This window comes from Pelobates fuscus, chromosome 12 (genome assembly GCF_036172605.1).
Source record: "Pelobates fuscus isolate aPelFus1 chromosome 12, aPelFus1.pri, whole genome shotgun sequence".
NCBI classification, from domain to species: domain Eukaryota; kingdom Metazoa; phylum Chordata; class Amphibia; order Anura; family Pelobatidae; genus Pelobates; species Pelobates fuscus.
In genome coordinates this window covers 124,926,923-124,945,135 of record NC_086328.1, presented here as the reverse complement: position 1 = coordinate 124,945,135, position 18,213 = coordinate 124,926,923, and the positions used below count along the sequence as shown (strand labels likewise).

General features: G+C 44.1%; 1 protein-coding gene across 1 annotated transcript in view; it reads left to right on the top strand.

Moving 5' to 3' along the window:
- The window catches only part of CHRM4 (cholinergic receptor muscarinic 4), a 74,603-nt gene extending 57,493 nt beyond the window's left edge, over positions 1-17,110 (top strand). The window contains exon 2 of the mRNA XM_063438629.1: positions 14,787-17,110. Coding sequence (XP_063294699.1) covers positions 14,787-16,291 — 1,505 coding nt within the window. The 3' untranslated portion in view covers positions 16,292-17,110. The remainder of the gene's footprint in view (positions 1-14,786) is intronic.
- The last annotated feature ends 1,103 nt before the right edge of the window (positions 17,111-18,213 follow it).

Genomic DNA, 18,213 nt, shown 5'->3' with positions numbered 1-18,213 from the left:
TTATTTATTGGTATTTATTTAGCTCCAACTTATTCTGCAGCACTTTACAATGTTATAAAATTAATAATAAATGAGACAATTACAAAATGTTACATAAACAATAGGTTGATGAGAACTCAATGAGCTTACTGTCCCCTCCCTCCCTGCCTGCAGCCAATCTACCTCCCCATTCCATCAACGCAATTATATTTTTCTCCCTCTCTCTCCCCTCTCTCCACCCTTCCCCTTGCCATCTTGGAGCACGTGCATGCGCTCTGACACAGCTAAAGGGTCCATCTAAAGGCTTCTTTATGATAAGCCTTTTATTAGACCATGCGTCGACTGCCATGACAACAGGGGCATGGACAGAAGCACCTGATGCTATACCTGTCACTGGATTCCAGGTAAGTAAAACTTCTTTTAAACCGATTTATGTAGCGATCGGTAAGCGGGTACATAAAGAATAATGCATAATAGGGAGTTATTTTCTCTCCCCCATATCTCTAAGGTTTGGAGTAACCTTTTTAAGTCTATGGGAATATTTGTAGCTAAATCATTTGGATTGTTTTTCTAACAGTGCCTTCAATTTAATAAGCTTTCAAAAGAATTCAGCAAAGTGTTAAAAGCTACATTTACCTATTTACCGTTTTCTAAATCTGTCAGTGTTACGTGTCATGCTGTCCTTGGCATGCGCTCACTGTTGCTCCGTTTCATCTGTTAAAGCGCCGCAGCTACAAAACACGTCACAGTCGACTAAACATTTGTATCTAAGGAACATCCTTAAGAAACCTCAGTCACTTTTTAATGTCCACGTTTGAATTCCACATCCTATATCGCTAATGCTTTTCATCAGTACGTGGCTCACAGGTTGAAATCCATTCATTTATCGGGGCCGATGACTGTGTGTCATCCAGTGTGACTATGTTCAAGGCTCTTATTGCCGCTGGATTTTTATCTCGCCGGCAGCAGGCAAATAATCTTTCCAGCTGCTCACCATTAACTTCCTACTAAATAAAAAGTTATGGCAGCTTTATTTACTAAACTCCCAGCTTTATAGACTGTGTCAGGTAGCTGGAAGATAGTGCGGATCAGGGCAGTTGGCAAGCTATACACAGAACAGCTGAGACATTTTTTTTCCTGTTAGATGAACTGCTAAAAGTATAGGTAATATGAGCAGAGGTGTATGAAAAGACATCCTTCCGTTATACACTAATAGACTGTAAGCTCGTTTGAGCAGGGTCCTCTTCACCCCATCGTTCCTGTAAGTTTTCTTGTAATTGTCCTATTTATAGTTAAATCCGCCCTCTCATAATATTGTAAAGCGCTACAGAATCTGTTGATGCTATATAAATGGCAATAATAATAACAAAATTATAAACGCAACACTTTGGGTTTTGCCCCCATTTTTCATGAGCTGAACTCAAAGATCTAAGACTTTTTCTTTGTACACAAACGGCCTATTTCTCTCAAATATTGTTCACAAATCTGTCTAAATCTGTTAGTGAGCACTTCTCCTTTGCCGAGATAATCCATCCACCTCACAGGTGTGGCAAATCAAGATGCTGATTAGACAGCATGATTATTGCACAGGTGTGCCTTAGGCTGGCCACAATAAAAGGCCACTCTAAAATGTGCAGTTTTACTGTATTGCAGGGGATCCGGGGGGGGGGGGGGGGGGGGGTGTGACCACCATTTGCCTCACGCAGTGCAACACATCTCCTTCGCATAGAGTTGATCAGATTGTTGATTGTGGACTGTGGAATGTTGGTCCACTCCTCTTCAATGGCTGCATGAAGCTGCTGGATATTGGCAGGACCTGGAACACGCTGTCATATACTCCGATCCAGAGCATCCCAAACATGCTGAATGGGTGACATGTCCGGTGAGTATGCTGGCCATGCCAGAACTAGGATGGTTTTTTTTTTAGCTTCCAGGAATTGTGTACAGACCCTTGCAACATGGGGCCGGGCATTACAATGCTCCAACATGAGGTGATGGTCATGGATGAATGGCGCAACAATGGGCCTCAAGATCTCATCACGGTAACTCTGTGCATTTAAAATGCCATCAATAAAATACACTTGTGTTCGTTGTCCATAACATAGGCCTGCCCATACCATAACCCCAACATGGGCCACTCTATTTACAACGTTGGCATCAGAAAACCACTCACCCACACAACGCCATACACGCTGTCAGCCATCTGCCCTGTGCAGTGAAAACCAGGATTCATCCATGAAGAGAACACCTCTCCAAAGTGCCAGACGCCATTGAATGTGAGCATTTGCCCACTCAAGTTGGTTGCGACGATGAACTGCAGTCAGGTCGAGACCCCGTTGAGGACGACGAGCATGCAGATGAGCTTCCCTGAGATGGTTTCTGACAGTTTGTGCAGAAATTCTTTGGTTATGCAAACCGATTGTTGCAGCAGCTGTCCGGGTGGCTGGTCTCTGACTATCTTGGAGGTGAAGGTGCTGGATGTGGAGTTCCTGGTCTGATGTGGTTACACGTGGTGTGGGGTCGTGCGGCCGGTTGGATATACTGCCAAATTCTCTGAAACGCCTTTGGAGACGGCTTATGGTAGAGAAATTAACATTCAATTCACGGGCAACAGCTCTGGTGGACATTCCTGCAGTCAGCATGCCAATTGCACGCTCCCTCAAAACATCTGTGGAATTGTACTGTGTGATAAAACTGCACATTTTAGAGTGGCCTTTTATTGTGGCCAGCCTAAGGCACACCTTTGGAATAATCTAATAATAATTAGTCTAATTAATAATAAGTCTAATGAGCATCTTGATATGCCACACCTGTGAGGTGGATGGATTATCTCAGGAAAGGAGAAGTACTCACTAACACAGATTTAGACAGATTTGTGAACAATATTTGAGAGAAATATGCCTTTTGCAGGGCCGGCGCCACCTGTAAGGCGACCTAGGCAGCCGCCTAGGGTGCAACTTACCAGGGGGCGCCGGATCCCTGCACCCGGTGTCGCTCCTCATGCTGCGCCGCCTGAGCGCTCTTGCAAGCCTCAGGCGGTGCAGCACTGCAGCATGGAGGACGGCCGGGTTTGAGTGGCGTGGCGTGGCCGGGCGGCGCGGAACGCGGGACAGGAACCTTTGTTTCCTGTACCCGGCCGCCGGCGGAATGACAGGAAGTGCTCACTCAGTGAGCGCTTGCCTTCAGTCCGCCGGCGGCCGGGTACAGGAAACAAAGGTTCCTGTCCCGCGTTCTGTGGCACCCGGCACGCTACAAAGGCAGGAGGGGAGGGTAAGGACCACTAGGGGTGGGAGGGAGGGGGAAAGGACCACTAGGGGTGGAAGGGAGGGGGGGAAAAGGACCACTAGGGGTGGGAGGGAGAAGGGAAAAGGACCACTAGGGGTGGGGCGGGGGGATAAGGACCACTAGGGGGGGGGAGGGGGGAAAGGACCACTAGGGGTGGGAGGGAGGGGGGGGAAGGACCACTAGGGGTGGGGGGATAAGGACCACTAGGGGGGGAGGATAAGGACCACTAGGGGTGGGGGGGAGGGGGGGAAGGACCACTAGGGGTGGGAGGGAGGGGGGGAAAGGACCACTAGGGGTGGGAGGGAGGGGGGGAAAAGGACCACTAGGGGTGGGAGGGAGGGGGGAAAAGGACCACTAGGGGTGGGGGGATAAGGACCACTAGGGGTGGGGGGGATAAGGACCACTAGGGGTGGGGGGGGGGAAAGGACCACTAGGGGTGGGAGGGAGGGGGGATAAGGACCACTAGGGGTGGGGGGGGATAAGGGCCACTAGGGGTGGGAGGGAGGGGGATAAGGTCCACTAGGGGTGGGAGGGGGGGGTAAGGATCACTAGGGGTGGGGGGGGATAAGGACCACTAGGGGTGGGAGGCAGGGGGGATAAGGACCACTAGGGGTGGGAGGGAGGGGGATATAAGGACCACTAGGGGGGAGAGAGAGGGTATAAGGACCACTAGGGGGGAGAGAGGGGGTATAAGGACCACTAGGGGAGGAGGGGAGATAAGGACCACAAGGGGAGGAGGGGAGATAAGAACCACTAGGAGGAGAGAGCGGGTATAAGGACCACTAGGGGAGGAGGGGGGATAAGGACCACTAAGGGGGGGTAAGGACCACTAGGGGTGGGAGGGAGGGGGGGGAAGGACCACTAGGGGTGGGAGGGAGGGGGATAAGGACCACTAGGGGTGGGAGGGAGGGGGTATAAGGACCACTAGGGGAGGAGGGGAGATAAGGACCACTAAGGGGGGGTAAGGACCACTAGGGGAGGGGGGAGGAAGGACCACTAGGGGAGGGGAAGGTAAGGACCACTAGGGGAGGGGGGAGTAAGGACCACTAGGGGAGGGGAAGGTAAGGACCACTAGGGGAGGGGAGGGGGGAGTAAGGACCACTAGGGGAGGGGAGGGGGGTGTAAGGACCACAAGGGGAGTGGTGGGGGAGTAAGGACCACTAGGGGAGGGGGGTGAAGGAACACAGGGGGAATGGGGGCGGGGAGGTAAGGACCACTGAGGGAGGAGGAGGGTAGGACCAATAGGGGAAGGGAAGAGGGAAGTAAGGACCACTAGGGGGGGGGAAGACCACCAAAGGAGGGAAAGGAGGGAGGACCACTAAGGAGAGGGGAGGAGGGTAAGGACCACTAAGGGGGAGAGGGAGAGGATAATGACCACTGAGGGGGGGGGGGGAGATTACCACTAAGGGGGTGGGGTGGAGTAGGGGAAGGTCTACTAAGGGGTTTGGCAGAGGGAGGACCACTAAGGGGTTTGGGAGAGGGAGGACCACTAAGGGGGGGGAGGTGGGAGTGAGAAGACCACCAAGGGGGAACTGCAGAGAGACAGGGGGCCAAGGGAGAGCACTAAGGGACAGAAGGGGAGAACATGGAGGGACAGAAGGGAAGGGGAAATCAATAATTGACCGGAGGGGAGAGCACTATGAATTTTAAAAATAAATAAATAAAGCGCTGCTCCCCTCTCAGTCCCTATCCTACCCCACAAACCCTCTCTTTTACACTACACACATACACAATGCATCCCCCCACATACACACACACACACAGAAACATACAATGCATTCCTACTCACACACAGACACACCCGAAACACACAATGCATCCCTTACGTTCACACAAACACTCATTCTCTTAGACACAGAAACTACATTACATACACAGAAACAAACTTTGCACCCCTTACACACACACACACACACACATACACACACAGAAACATACAATGCATTCCTTATACGCAAACACACACTGCATCCCCTATAAACACACTACATCCCTTACACAAATTGCACACATAAAACATCCCCAACTCATGGATGGGCCATGTAGGTGGATTTATGGGTGGGCATTGTAGGCATACTCACGGTCAAGCTCTGGGGGCCCAGACCTTGAGCTGTGTAAGGGGCCCTAAAAAATTGAGCTGCTTCCTGTTCGTTAATTGTTGTGAGCACTGTTAAAAACAGTCTCCAGAGAGCCTCTTCTACACCAGACTTGTGGAGCCAGACTGAGCCCATCATCAGCCTCTTGTCCTCATCTGGTGGTAAGTAGGCAATCCAATATATTATTAGTGGCACTAATTTCTAATTTACCTCACATTAAATGGATACTATAGTCACCAGAAGCACTACAGCATAATGTAGTGGTTCTGGTGTCTATAACCTGTGCTTGTAGGCTTTTTAATGTAAACACACTGTCTTTTCAGATAAAAGACACTTTGTAAAGACTGGCGTTGTCCCATATGGCATAGCATATGGGCGGGGCATTGTGATGTCACATGGGGGGTGAGGGGGGGCGGCAAAAAATTTTTTTGCCTAGGGCGGCAAAAATCCTTGCACCGGCCCTGGCCTTTTGTGTACATAGAAACATTTTTAGATCTTTGAGTTCATTGTTCAAACGGGGGCAATGGTGTTGTGTTTATAATTTTGTTCAGTGTACAACAACCCATTTCGGTGTTAATTAACAAAATGAAGACAAGCAGCAGACTCCTCCCCCAGCACTTCCCGTTTTTGGCTTCCTTTTGAGGACATTGCTAATTTTTTTAAATGTACACTTTGAATTATTACATTATCAGCCTGGCGTGAATGCAATCTAGACTGATTGACAGCCTCCCAGCTGACCCATTAGAGCAGACCACGCAGTGAGTGTGCCGACCCATATTTGTTTTTTGTGAGTTGGCGAGAGGAGGGGTAGGTCTGCATGTAGACTGCACTCTACATGCAGTCAGTACCATCTGATCTGCTCATAGAGGTCTTGACCTCAAAATGACGTGGTGTAACATCTGGTTGGGAGAATCCTGAGTGAGAAGAAGGAAAAATAAATCATAAACCACCACCATTTATGCTAAGATATTGTATGTTGCAAATCAATAGGTTGTTCTTTAATTCATGTCTTTCTAACCAAATCCCCACAGCAGACCGTGCACCTAAAACATTTTGGGACCAAAAGAGTTAAGTTGTCTTTATATTTGGGATTTATCATTTAGTAAGCAGAGCTAAAGCATTCAGATGCTCAGTGAACTTTAGAACGATTACACGGTAACAAAGAATGAAGAGATAATTTTGGTAACTAGCAGCGACGTGGTATTCAGCATCAATCAAACGACCATTTATGGATCATAGCAGTGGGTGTCTGTTTCCAAATGCACTGCTCCGAAGCACAATGGTAATCCATATTAGTGTCCTGATATATTATCATTATCTTTGATCTAAAAGGCATATTCTGCAGAGCTCTGTGTAGATACAACTTTAGTTATCTGTAACCAGCTCTCTTCCAGGGGGAAAGCTTGTATTAACATATTGTCTTCCACTGTCCGCCGGGGTGACATTAATGTCTAGAATTTGATGTCTACCAGCACATCAAAAGAAATCTGTATAACAGGTGGCACCGATGTCCTTCTCTGCATTTGGCAACACTGGACATACCTTCATGGACTAATGGATATTTGGAGGACTTTTATATAGAGCTCACTCCTGTGAAGACATTTCAAGATGTGCACAATGTTTAGATGATGTAGTCACTTTAAGCACATTAGTTTTATACTGCCGCTTCTTGACGCATCCTGGTTTCCATTGAAGCTCCAGATCCCCACTCTGATCTTGTTCTAGGTCTGTGTGCCTAGCCTCAGGACAGCCATCAAAAATTATGAAACCATTTGCTGGGCTCCCTAGGACACACTACCAGACATGCACACAGATACCTACTCACAAATATACACACATTCCCAGACATAGGCACACACGTGAACACTCTCCCAGACACATGCAAATACACCTCCCAGTTACCTAACAGAGACATGCATTCACAGAGAAACTCCAACATACACATACACAGTGCCAGACACTGCACACACATACATACTCACAGATATACACACATTCCCAGACATAGGCACACACGTGAACACTCTCCCAGACACATGCAGATACACCTCCCAGTTACATAACAGAGACATGCATTCACAGAGAAACTCCAACATACACATACACAGTGCCAGACACTGCACACACATACATACTCACAGATATACACACATTCCCAGACATAGGCACACACGTGAACACTCTCCCAGACACATGCAGATACACCTCCCAGTTACCTAACAGAGACATGCATTCACAGAGAAACTCCAACACGCACATACACAGTGCCAGGCACTGCACACACATACATACTCACAGATATACACACATTCCCAGACATAAGCACACACGAGAACACTCTCCCAGACACATGCAGATACACCTCCCAGTTACCAAACAGAGACATGCATTCACAGAGAAATTCCCACACACACATACACAGTGCCAGACACTGCACACACATACAGACAAAGTGTAACACACACTCTAATGCATACTGCCACTCACACACCATAACACACACAATGCCATACAGATATACACACTGCCACTCACACTGCCAAACACAGACATACACTGCCAGAGACAGACCTGGCAACAACATGCCTTTTTTTTTTTTTTTTTTATTCTTTATTTTTTCTGTGCAGAGCTTAACATTACGCTTGTGAAAGCCACGACAGCTGTGACAAGCCAGACAGTAACAGTGTTAAACATCATTGTGGCATACATTTGACAGCACAATTTTATAGTAACATAATAATAACATGCTTCAACATTTTAGTAAGGTCAAATGAATAGACAGCACAAGTTTTAGATCATGTTGAGAGGACGTATAGACAGTAAATGGACATAACATATAAAATAAAATTTAAGCTTTCCTGTCTGTGGTGGTCATGTTAAGTATTGGTCTATGTGTGTAGTGCATGTTAGGCAAGTCATACGTTAAACATTTAAAAGCATTGCACATTTTTACATTTTAGTTTCGTTCTTACAGCGTAGTTACATAGCTGCCCTACACAGGGCTAGATATTTTAGTTATTAACAAGTGAAACTGTAAGCAGGGGATTAGTGGTTGCTCATGCTAGTAATTTTTAAACAAGCTTAGTCTAATCGTTTAGATTCTATTGAGTGTTTCAGTATACGCGTGTAGCAAGAGTGTGTTACAGGGTTGTAGCATGTGTTATACAGGTTAGGTACAAGCTGTGTAATAGCGACCTGCTCGGCTGTCCTATAATGTGGGCAAGTCTACAACACAGTTAGTATAGTCTGGTGTAGTATAATGGCGTTTATAACTTTATGGTGTGTGTTGTGGGGAAAACAGTTGGAGTGAGCCGTGGCAGTGTCACTAATGTTACAAGCTAGGTTGTTTGCTTATGTAGATTAGCAAGTTTAAGCATGCAATCAGTAAGTATGCATTGTACAGTTTAAGACATATGTTTGGTTTGCAGCAAGCCGTGTTCAATAACCAGTAGTCCGCAGGTAGGGTTTAAAAGAGTACCTAACCGATGCCCAAAGGTAGAGAGACACAGCTTTCCCTGCAATTAGTCTGAAATCGAAAGTCCTGTACACCGAGGGCTAGGGAGGCAGCAGCACTCAGGTGGCGCCGTTGGGCATCACTCCCACCCCAGGCCGGTTGAAAGGCCAGCATCTTCTTGCCACGGACCTGGGGGCTCCTGGGGTCCCGGTCCTCCCCTGCATGGGGTAGACAGGAGGTCCTGGTGGTAAACCGCCATCGACTGCGGGCGATCCTCCGTCTGCGTGGGTGATGCCGTGGGGCTTTGCCCCTGGTGGCCCTCGGCCTAGGTGATCCCTTACTAGGAGGCTTGAGTGCGGTTGAGGCATGGATGCCTCAGCCTCCCTGTCATCCTCGTGCTGAAGTGTTGCTGCAGCTTGGCGTGCTTCCAGCTTAGCCCAAAAGCGGTTAAAAATTTTGTCCAGCATCCTCTGTCATAGCTGCGCAGGAGTGAGAGGTGTTGTCTCAGACCGCTGAGTGGCTGGTTCCCGCTGGGTATGTCGGGCCGCCATTTTGCGTGCTTTGCTGGGCTGTAGTGTAGGTCGATGTGAGACGAACCAGATCGGACCGGGATAACCCCCGCCGGTCCAGAGGGGGGGGAACAGGGCTGAGAGGTAAGCTTGGGATGGCACAGCGTCGCACCGAGCAGGGGATCGGCCGCTTCCCCCGTCCGGCGGCCGTACTGGGCCTCACTCCTCCAACCTCCGTCGGATGTGCAATGCACCCGCGGGTAGCAGACCCGGGGTTCCTCGGCTGGCTCCAGAGGCAGGTAAGTCCCTTTTTATGGTGGTTTGGCTGGCTGGATTAGCTAAAATCAGGCTTGGTTCATGAATTGAGCTCGGAGCTCACACGAGGTGCGTCCAGCCAACATGATGTCCAGGCCCCGCCCCCGCAACAACACGCCTTTAATAGTATTCAGTAATTTTTGTTGATGTTTTGTTTCCTCCTTTGTGAGTTTAAGTAATTCTAAAAATGATGAGAAATTAAAGAAAATTTTCCAGAATTGTTGTTTCCCATTCCCTCGCCAGGACAGGTAGGCAGGAGAATTGCAGAAAGTGCAAAAAAAATGTTTTTAATCAACTCCCTTATTTCTTGTCACCGACGAAGGACCTGTTTGTGCTGCCAGTGTCCATGAAATGCTAACTCTTTACACCAAATCATTTTTTGGGAGATATATTTTTGGGAAATGCCAAGATAACACTTCATCCTCCACCTTCCATCATCTGCCCCGTGGTGGGATGAGCTAAACTGTCAACGGTCTCCGCTGTTCCCAGCTGTAGACCCTGCTTAGTCATGTATTTCGTTCTCCGCAACAACAGGTACACAATTACACCATGGAACTTTGTGATTGTCTTCCAGGACCCCCCTATGAGCAAAATATCACAAAATGTGTACTTGCAATGCAAACAGTGAAGGGTAGCAATAGAATCGTTGGGCTGTCTGTCAGTGCAGACAACGCAGCTGCAGTTTGTCTATGACTCCCAGTGAGCAGCGACTACATACTAACATTGTTTGAAAACTATACATGAGATCACCAGCGTATAGTAATCAGTGTGTTCAGTCCTGGTCCCACCAGAAAAGCTGTGATTTTCAGAAGACAGCATGTTATTAGTACCATATATATTTATGGTTTAGATGAGAAGCAGACGGATGTAGGTTGACGCTAGGGATTCATTGCAATGTACGCAGCCGAAAACAAACAAAATAAGTTTGATGGCATATTCTTCTGATTTGGAAACAAGTGTACCATTAGAGAGGTATACATCTCCAAGAGCATGTCCCACCCATAAAAGGAATGTTTAACAGTAACAACACAATCAAATTTAACAACACAAACAAAGGCCAACAGAGAGCACCAACAGAGCTATTCACCAACGTTTGCATTGTCAGAAATTCAAAGTGAATTCAAGTTATTATTATAGCCAAGGTGGACATTTATTTATTTATAAAATATTTTACCATGATACCAGGACACATTGAGATTTCTCTCGTTTTCAAGTCCACAAAACGTTGCATTGACACAATAGGATGCAATGAAATACAAAAATATTATTTCACAAATTATACAAAATGTATCATAGAACAGGTAGGAAATATATCATCAACCATGACAGGTGCCTTTTGTTTGAGATATGTAGAGAGAGGTCTCTTAAAGGATTTTAGGCTTGGGGAAGATTTGAAGGTGTGTGGGAGGTCGTTCCATAATTGTGGTGCTCTGTAGGAAAAGGAGGATCGTGCTGCTTTCTTTTTGTATTGAGGTAGAATAAATAAAGTGCTGGTACTGGATCGGTGGTTATAGGAGGTGGGAACAGCCGGGGAGAGCATTCTGCGCAGGCAGGGTGGGAAAACTCTTAAACACAGATGTAGGGAAAGCTGAAGGGTGTGTCTGGATTCCAGCGACAGCCAGTTCTTTTAGCATGTCACAATAGTGGGTCCTGTAATTACATTGTAGCGCAAATCGGCAGAAAGAGTTATACAATGTATTAAGTTTATTAAGGTAGGATTGCGATGCAGGTGCATATACTACATCCCCATAATCAATGATTGGCATCAGCATTTGCTGTACAATCTTTTCCTTCACTGTAGGGCTTAGGCAGGATTTTTTTCTGTACAGGGCACCTAGTTTGGGATAAAGTTTTGATGAGATTGTTTCTATGGACATCTAGTTGACATGGATCATTTTTCCACTTAATTTGAAATTAAATATAAAAATTCCCAACAATTTACACTTTACTTACTAAACCTGTCTTTCTAGACACCTGTATCAATTTATTTATTACCCTGAACCAAAGCAAAAAGCAGTTTTAACACCAATCCGTGTTTTACTTTAAACCTAAACAGCGGAACTGTCACTTATAAGGAATTACCGCCATTCAATAAATCCTCTCTAATTTATGTTAACTTTTTTTTTTTATTATTTTTTTTTTTGTTCCATTTTCTCATAAAATGCATGTTAGGATTTAACCGAATTACATCACTATACAGTTCCGACCAGGCACAGACACAGGGCACACATTGTGAATGAGGAGGACAAGCAGTAACATTGGTTTCTTCTCTTCTCTGTATAATTTTCTCTACGCTCTATAATCTCTTTAAATTATTATTAACGTTCTTGATAGAGTGCTGCCATATTCGGCAATACAGCACCATAAGTGCACGTGGTATACAAGTAATTGCATGTGCTTGAAAATGTGTCTGCCTCGGCTGTCGGATGATGGAGTCAGATCTGACTTTCAGATCCCCCAAAATAGAATAACATTGGCAGAAGCATCCTGTGCATGTAGAAGATCCATCATTCCGAATGATGCATTTGTGGTACTTCGGATATAACTGAAGTGAGAGTGGCATCTGCTGGTGAGGTGGTGTAATACAACTTTGCAACCAACTTTAACTCTGGCAACCGTTTTAACCACTTAAGGACCAAACTTCTGGAATAAAATGGAATCATGACATGTCACACATGTCATGTGTCCTTAAGGGGTTAAGTTCATGAGTTTTGCCCACTCTTTCTCGTCTTCAGTTTAAAATATTTCAAAGACCGGTCTCTGAAATGAAAGCATGTTTTTTATTGTGCAATCTTTGTACGGGAGATGCTGTCTCCTCTATCCATGTATCTCAAGGTTTAGACCATTGAGGTCAAACTGTACTTGAGTTCTTGGCGTTTGTTGTAATTGCAAGAGAACAACAACTGCGCACGTTGTATTAGAGTGTGCAGCCAGAGACAATTATCGTCTAAATGTTTCTTAAAAATACTCATTTAAAACTGAAGTACAACATACAAATGTTTGCTCCGATAACTAGACCTATACGCAGAAAGTCAAGATTTTTATTTTCTTCGAAAAACATAACAATCTAACTCGAACTCATACAAATATGTCCTTAGAGCCCAAAACAGGGGACAATGAGGACAATTAGGCCGTACATACCTAGCACATACCGCTGACCTCAGACATGCCTCTGCCAACCCCAAGTAGGGTATAAGGCTTATGAAATTCTAAAGGGCTTCATTCACTAAACATTGATTTGCAGGGACTTAAAAACTTAGCAGAGCGCCCTTCATGGAAATGCTGACGAGTGAATGGATTTTGGGAAGAAGTGCGTTAACTAATAACCATCCATGGGTCACCCACCCATCCCCGTCACACCTCAGATTGATATGTAATGTTTTTGTTGTGTTAATTGAGTTTTATATCATTTGTATTGAGGCGAAGACATGCTAATCACAACAGATTTTATTTGGTGAAAACTCGGTCCGTGGAATTCTCTAACAACAAGCATTATGAAGGGAGAGTATTGTCAGTACACAATACTTATTAAGTTACACCCTATGACATGATCTATACGTTCGTCTGTGTTCCACTTTAAAAAAAAAGACAAAACTGTACAAAATGCTTATTTTTTTGCTTTATGCACTTTTAAGAGGTTCACACGCGTATAAATCTGTTGTTTTTATGTGTACTTCATAATTTTATGTACATAAAGAATCTCTTAAAAAAAAAGGCATATTTCATGCAAAAATATCTTGTATCCAGTTAGTCACAGTTTTGTTAATTTGAACAATATTTTACAATTTATGTTTCAGTCCACTGCGATTCAGAGTGTGAAAGGCATTTACATTTATATTGTACATGAATAGGCATTTAATGGCACTGACTGGGACCATTGATAAGATGGTTGAGATAGGCGATTACTATGCTCATGAGGATTGCCAAGCACTGAACAGGTTAAATGTACATGGATGTAAGGTAGACTGCCCCTACAAAGCAACCTTATATATCAATTTCAATATCCGATACCCAAACTCATGATTGTTGGCACCCTTACAGAAATACAAATGTCCTAAAAACTTGAGTTTAGTAAATAACCCAGCCATTATAATGCATAAATTATAACTTGTCAAGAATTCAAAATTAATTTAAATTGAATTTTACATTTAAAGGAGCACTATAGTGCCAGAAAAAAAACAAACCCGTTTTCCTGGCACTATAGGGTTGTTAGGTCCCCCCCCCTCCCGCTGGGTGAAGGGGTTAAAACCCCTTCAACCACTTACCATAATCCAGCGCCGGGCTCTCTGAAACGTGTTAAGCTGTACGGTTAAAACTAGGGGGACCTGGCACTCAGACCACTTCATTCAGCTTAAGTGGTCTGGGTGCCTATAGTGGTCCTTTAAAGCCATAAATTCTGGGCAAATTCTTTGTCAGCTATGTTTTTTGTTCAGTTATTTTGGCCTTAAATGTAAATTTCACGCTGAGTTCAGTTTACATTCCTGACTATTCCTGACTATTCCTGACTATTCCTGACTATTCCTGACTATTCCTGACTATTCCTGACTATTCCTGACTATTCCTGACTATTCTAACTTTAAAACCACCTGAAAGTGATTTTACAATTCTAGGCCATTCTAGAAAATGTTCCAAAACCGCTATATTTTCATTTTGCCAATTGTTGCCTAAAAGTCTAAATTCATTTTGAATTAACTTAAAATGCCAGACAGCTCATCCTTATGTGAATACCTCTGTGAGAATTCTGGAGAACTACCAAGGCAGTTGTAAAACAAATAGGTTACAATACCCAAGCTGAAAAAAAAATCGAGATCATTTATTTCACGTTGACTGGATGTACAATTGTATCAATTATTTATCAGTTGGGTTCTCATGAATGAATGTCTTTGTTTCAACCACAGTTACCAAATGCCCGTCTCACTGTCCCCATACGTTAATGATACATTTCTGACATCACACACAAACTTTTTGGTCTTAAGATACAACTATGTTATTTATTTTTTATGTGTGTGTGTATAAAACTTTGTAGTATTGCACATCCCTGTCTTGTCTAAAAAGTGTATGCAGCCTGTTCCCATAACATTTTGAATAGTATGTGGCTTCTGTAATCGGCCTAATCTAATTTCATGTTCTCCCGTTTTCTCACTTCAGACTTGCCATACAACCTTTCGAGCCCTCACTGGCTGGCCAAGATGGAGAATGACACTTGGGACAACTTGACAAGTGTTGGCAACCAATCTACCAGAGACAAAGCGATGACCGTAGGAAAGTACCAAACAATGGAGATGATTTTCATTGCCACTGTGACTGGCTCTCTTAGCTTGGTTACTGTTGTAGGAAACATCTTGGTCATGCTCTCAATTAAGGTCAACCGGCAACTACAGACAGTCAACAATTACTTTCTCTTCAGCCTTGCATGTGCTGACTTAATCATTGGAGTCTTCTCAATGAATCTCTATACAGTATACATCATAAAGGGCTTCTGGCCCTTGGGACCTGTTGTGTGTGACCTCTGGCTGGCTCTAGATTATGTGGTCAGCAATGCCTCTGTAATGAACTTACTCATCATTAGCTTTGATCGGTACTTCTGTGTAACCAAACCATTGACCTACCCGGCTCGAAGAACCACCAAGATGGCAGGGCTTATGATTGCAGCAGCCTGGCTCCTGTCATTTGCGCTCTGGGCCCCTGCCATCCTGTTTTGGCAGTTCATTGTGGGAGAAAGGACAGTACCAGATGGAGAATGCTACATCCAATTTCTCTCCTATCCAGCAGTCACTTTTGGCACAGCTATTGCTGCCTTCTATCTTCCAGTGGTCATTATGACGATCCTCTACATCCACATTTCCCTAGCCAGCAAGAGTAGAGTACGCAGGCACTGTCCAGAGATGCGTCCAGAGAAGAAAGCCAAACCAGTCAGTTCTATGAAGAGCCCTTTAATCAAGCAGGCAAAAACCAATCCAAAACCAGACATCGCTGAAGTGAAAGGAGAAGAGGAGAACGGTGTTAGGAATGGGAAGATTGAAAAGTCCTTGACAAACCTTCAGTCAGTGGAAGAAAAAGAAACCTCGAATGACTCCAGTACTGCCAGCATAACCCAGAACCCAGAGGAGAAACTGCAATTACATGATCCTTCTTCAGGTGTTGTTTTGGCTCCCACCCAAAGTATGCCAACACTTCATCCAAGAGTCAATGCTGCTTCCAAGTGGTCTAAGATCAAGATTGTCACAAAGCAGACCGGCAACGAGTGTGTAACCGCTATCGAGATAGTGCCAGAATGTTCCATCCCTTTGCCCCGGGATCCATCTCTTCCCAACACTCGTCCAGCCAATGTGGCAAGAAAGTTTGCTAGCATTGCCCGTAACCAGGTTAGGAAAAAGAGGCAGATGGCAGCCAGGGAGAAGAAAGTTACCCGGACCATTTTTGCTATTTTACTGGCTTTTATCCTCACCTGGACACCTTACAATGTTATGGTCCTCATAAACACATTTTGTGAGACTTGCATCCCTGAAACAGTTTGGTCTATAGGTTATTGGCTTTGTTATGTCAACAGCACAATAAACCCAGCATGCTATGCGTTGTGTAATGCCACCTTCAAAAAGACATTTAAACATCTCCTTATGTGTCAGTATAGGAATATAAGAATGGCCAGATAGGCCACAAAACATATTTTGATATAGGACAACTATGACTGCATTGTATCAGAGAAAATGTGGAGGGAGAGTTTCAAGGATTTTTAGAATTTGGATAAGAAAATCCTGAGGAACTCTGTCTTCGGGAGATGGTGTTACCAAGTTGCAGTGTTGATTGATAATTCTCAGCAAGATTAAGGACGTTGGAGATAAAACTTTAAGGCATTTTGCACTAGTATTCAGAATGGGACCAAGTTTGACTGTAAGAAGTTTTGTAATTAATCCAAAGTAAGAAAATTAAAAAATCAGAAACCTATTGGACTTCCAAGAAAAATAAAGGGATGCATCATATATTTTAAAGTACCAAATGCCCTCCCTGAATAGGCTATTTCTGATGAGTCAAGGAATCTGTAGAACTGCAATGTAGGAAATCATGCATGGTCAGACAAAACCAATTCATGATCCACAGACCCAGAGAGGAGGTATCTTTGGGTTCAGGGCACCATTGCGTGAGATGCCATCAGGATATTGCCCAGTTATTGACTCTCCTGCTGCATTGACTGTGTTTACATAATGCTTTATGTGCCGTTGCCATGCAGTGGATTTGTCTTATATTATCTCTGGAACCATGTTTGAACAAATAACCTGACCCTTCCTAAATCGTTACGACCCAAAGGCATTACCCCTCTGCTGTATTACTTTAACATCTTCCTGATTGCAGTTCTTAAAAATTACATTCTGCTAAGTACTCTAGGAAATCATATCCCTTTGCAGCCTCTCATTAAGCTAGAATTGTGTTATTAAGCGAAAATTGTGTTACTGAGTGCATTGGTCGATATGGAGAACTCAGTCTTAATTGATTGTACCATTTATAGAGACAGTAATGCATAGATTTGACTAAATTCTTGGGAGGGGGGGGTGGTATGTCTGGTAAATCATTCAAAATCAGATACAGTAGTCTGATTGGCTCAGTGGTGCTTTTGTAGCCAATGAGAATACAGATACAATTGAAATCAGGGTACTAGCCAATAAAGTAACAAATACTAAATTAATAGTTACAGATGCAGAATACAATCAAAACAGGTTTTATCTAATCATGTATGCATGCTTAATTAATAATGAAATACATTTTGCATTCAATTGTAGAATTACTGTCTCTTTAAAGGTAATGTTGGTTAAATATTCCAATAATCCATTGGGCACTAAACAAGTTATCTGGAAAAATACATTGAGATCATTAGTAATGATCAGAGGATGCAGGATATCTAGTTATACCTCACGTTGTCCGCAAATGCGGTGTAGCTTTTACTAAAGGTGCGCAGGTTTAAATGTGATAGTTCTCCATATCCACTGGCAGAGGGTCCAAGTTAACGGTGAATGTAATGGCATTATATATATATATATTTGATGAAAAAGAGTGTGCGTAACAATATGAACCTTCTGGAATAGTTAAGGAGGTACGATACTGAAACAGTAAAGTAGCAATGAATCTGACAGGTATTTTTTTTATAAAGTCTTTAAACTTTGATTATCTTTGTAATTATTCCTGCATGATCCCAGCTACAGGTCTTGTTTCTGCTTGAACTATGAAGGAATTTGCACAGACAAACAAAGGCGTCTTTTCTGGCAGCAAAGGAATGAATTCACCTCTTGTTGAGAACTTAGAAGATATATTTATCAGAGTATTAATTTTATCATGTTGGACCACGATGTTTCGCAAGGCTGGCCTTTATTCTAAAGTCATTATTACGCCATTCTTAACTATGTGATGATGTCACCACAATGCCATTGACGAGAGTCCAAGATTATCGTTATAATTATGTCACTGTGGTGTGATATGAACTAGAGAGCCCAACCTGCCTTACTTGATCATGAGGTCATCATTGCATGTCATAAAAAGTAAAAGGCAGACTTTGACTTTGATGTCTTGATGAGGCAGGGCAAGC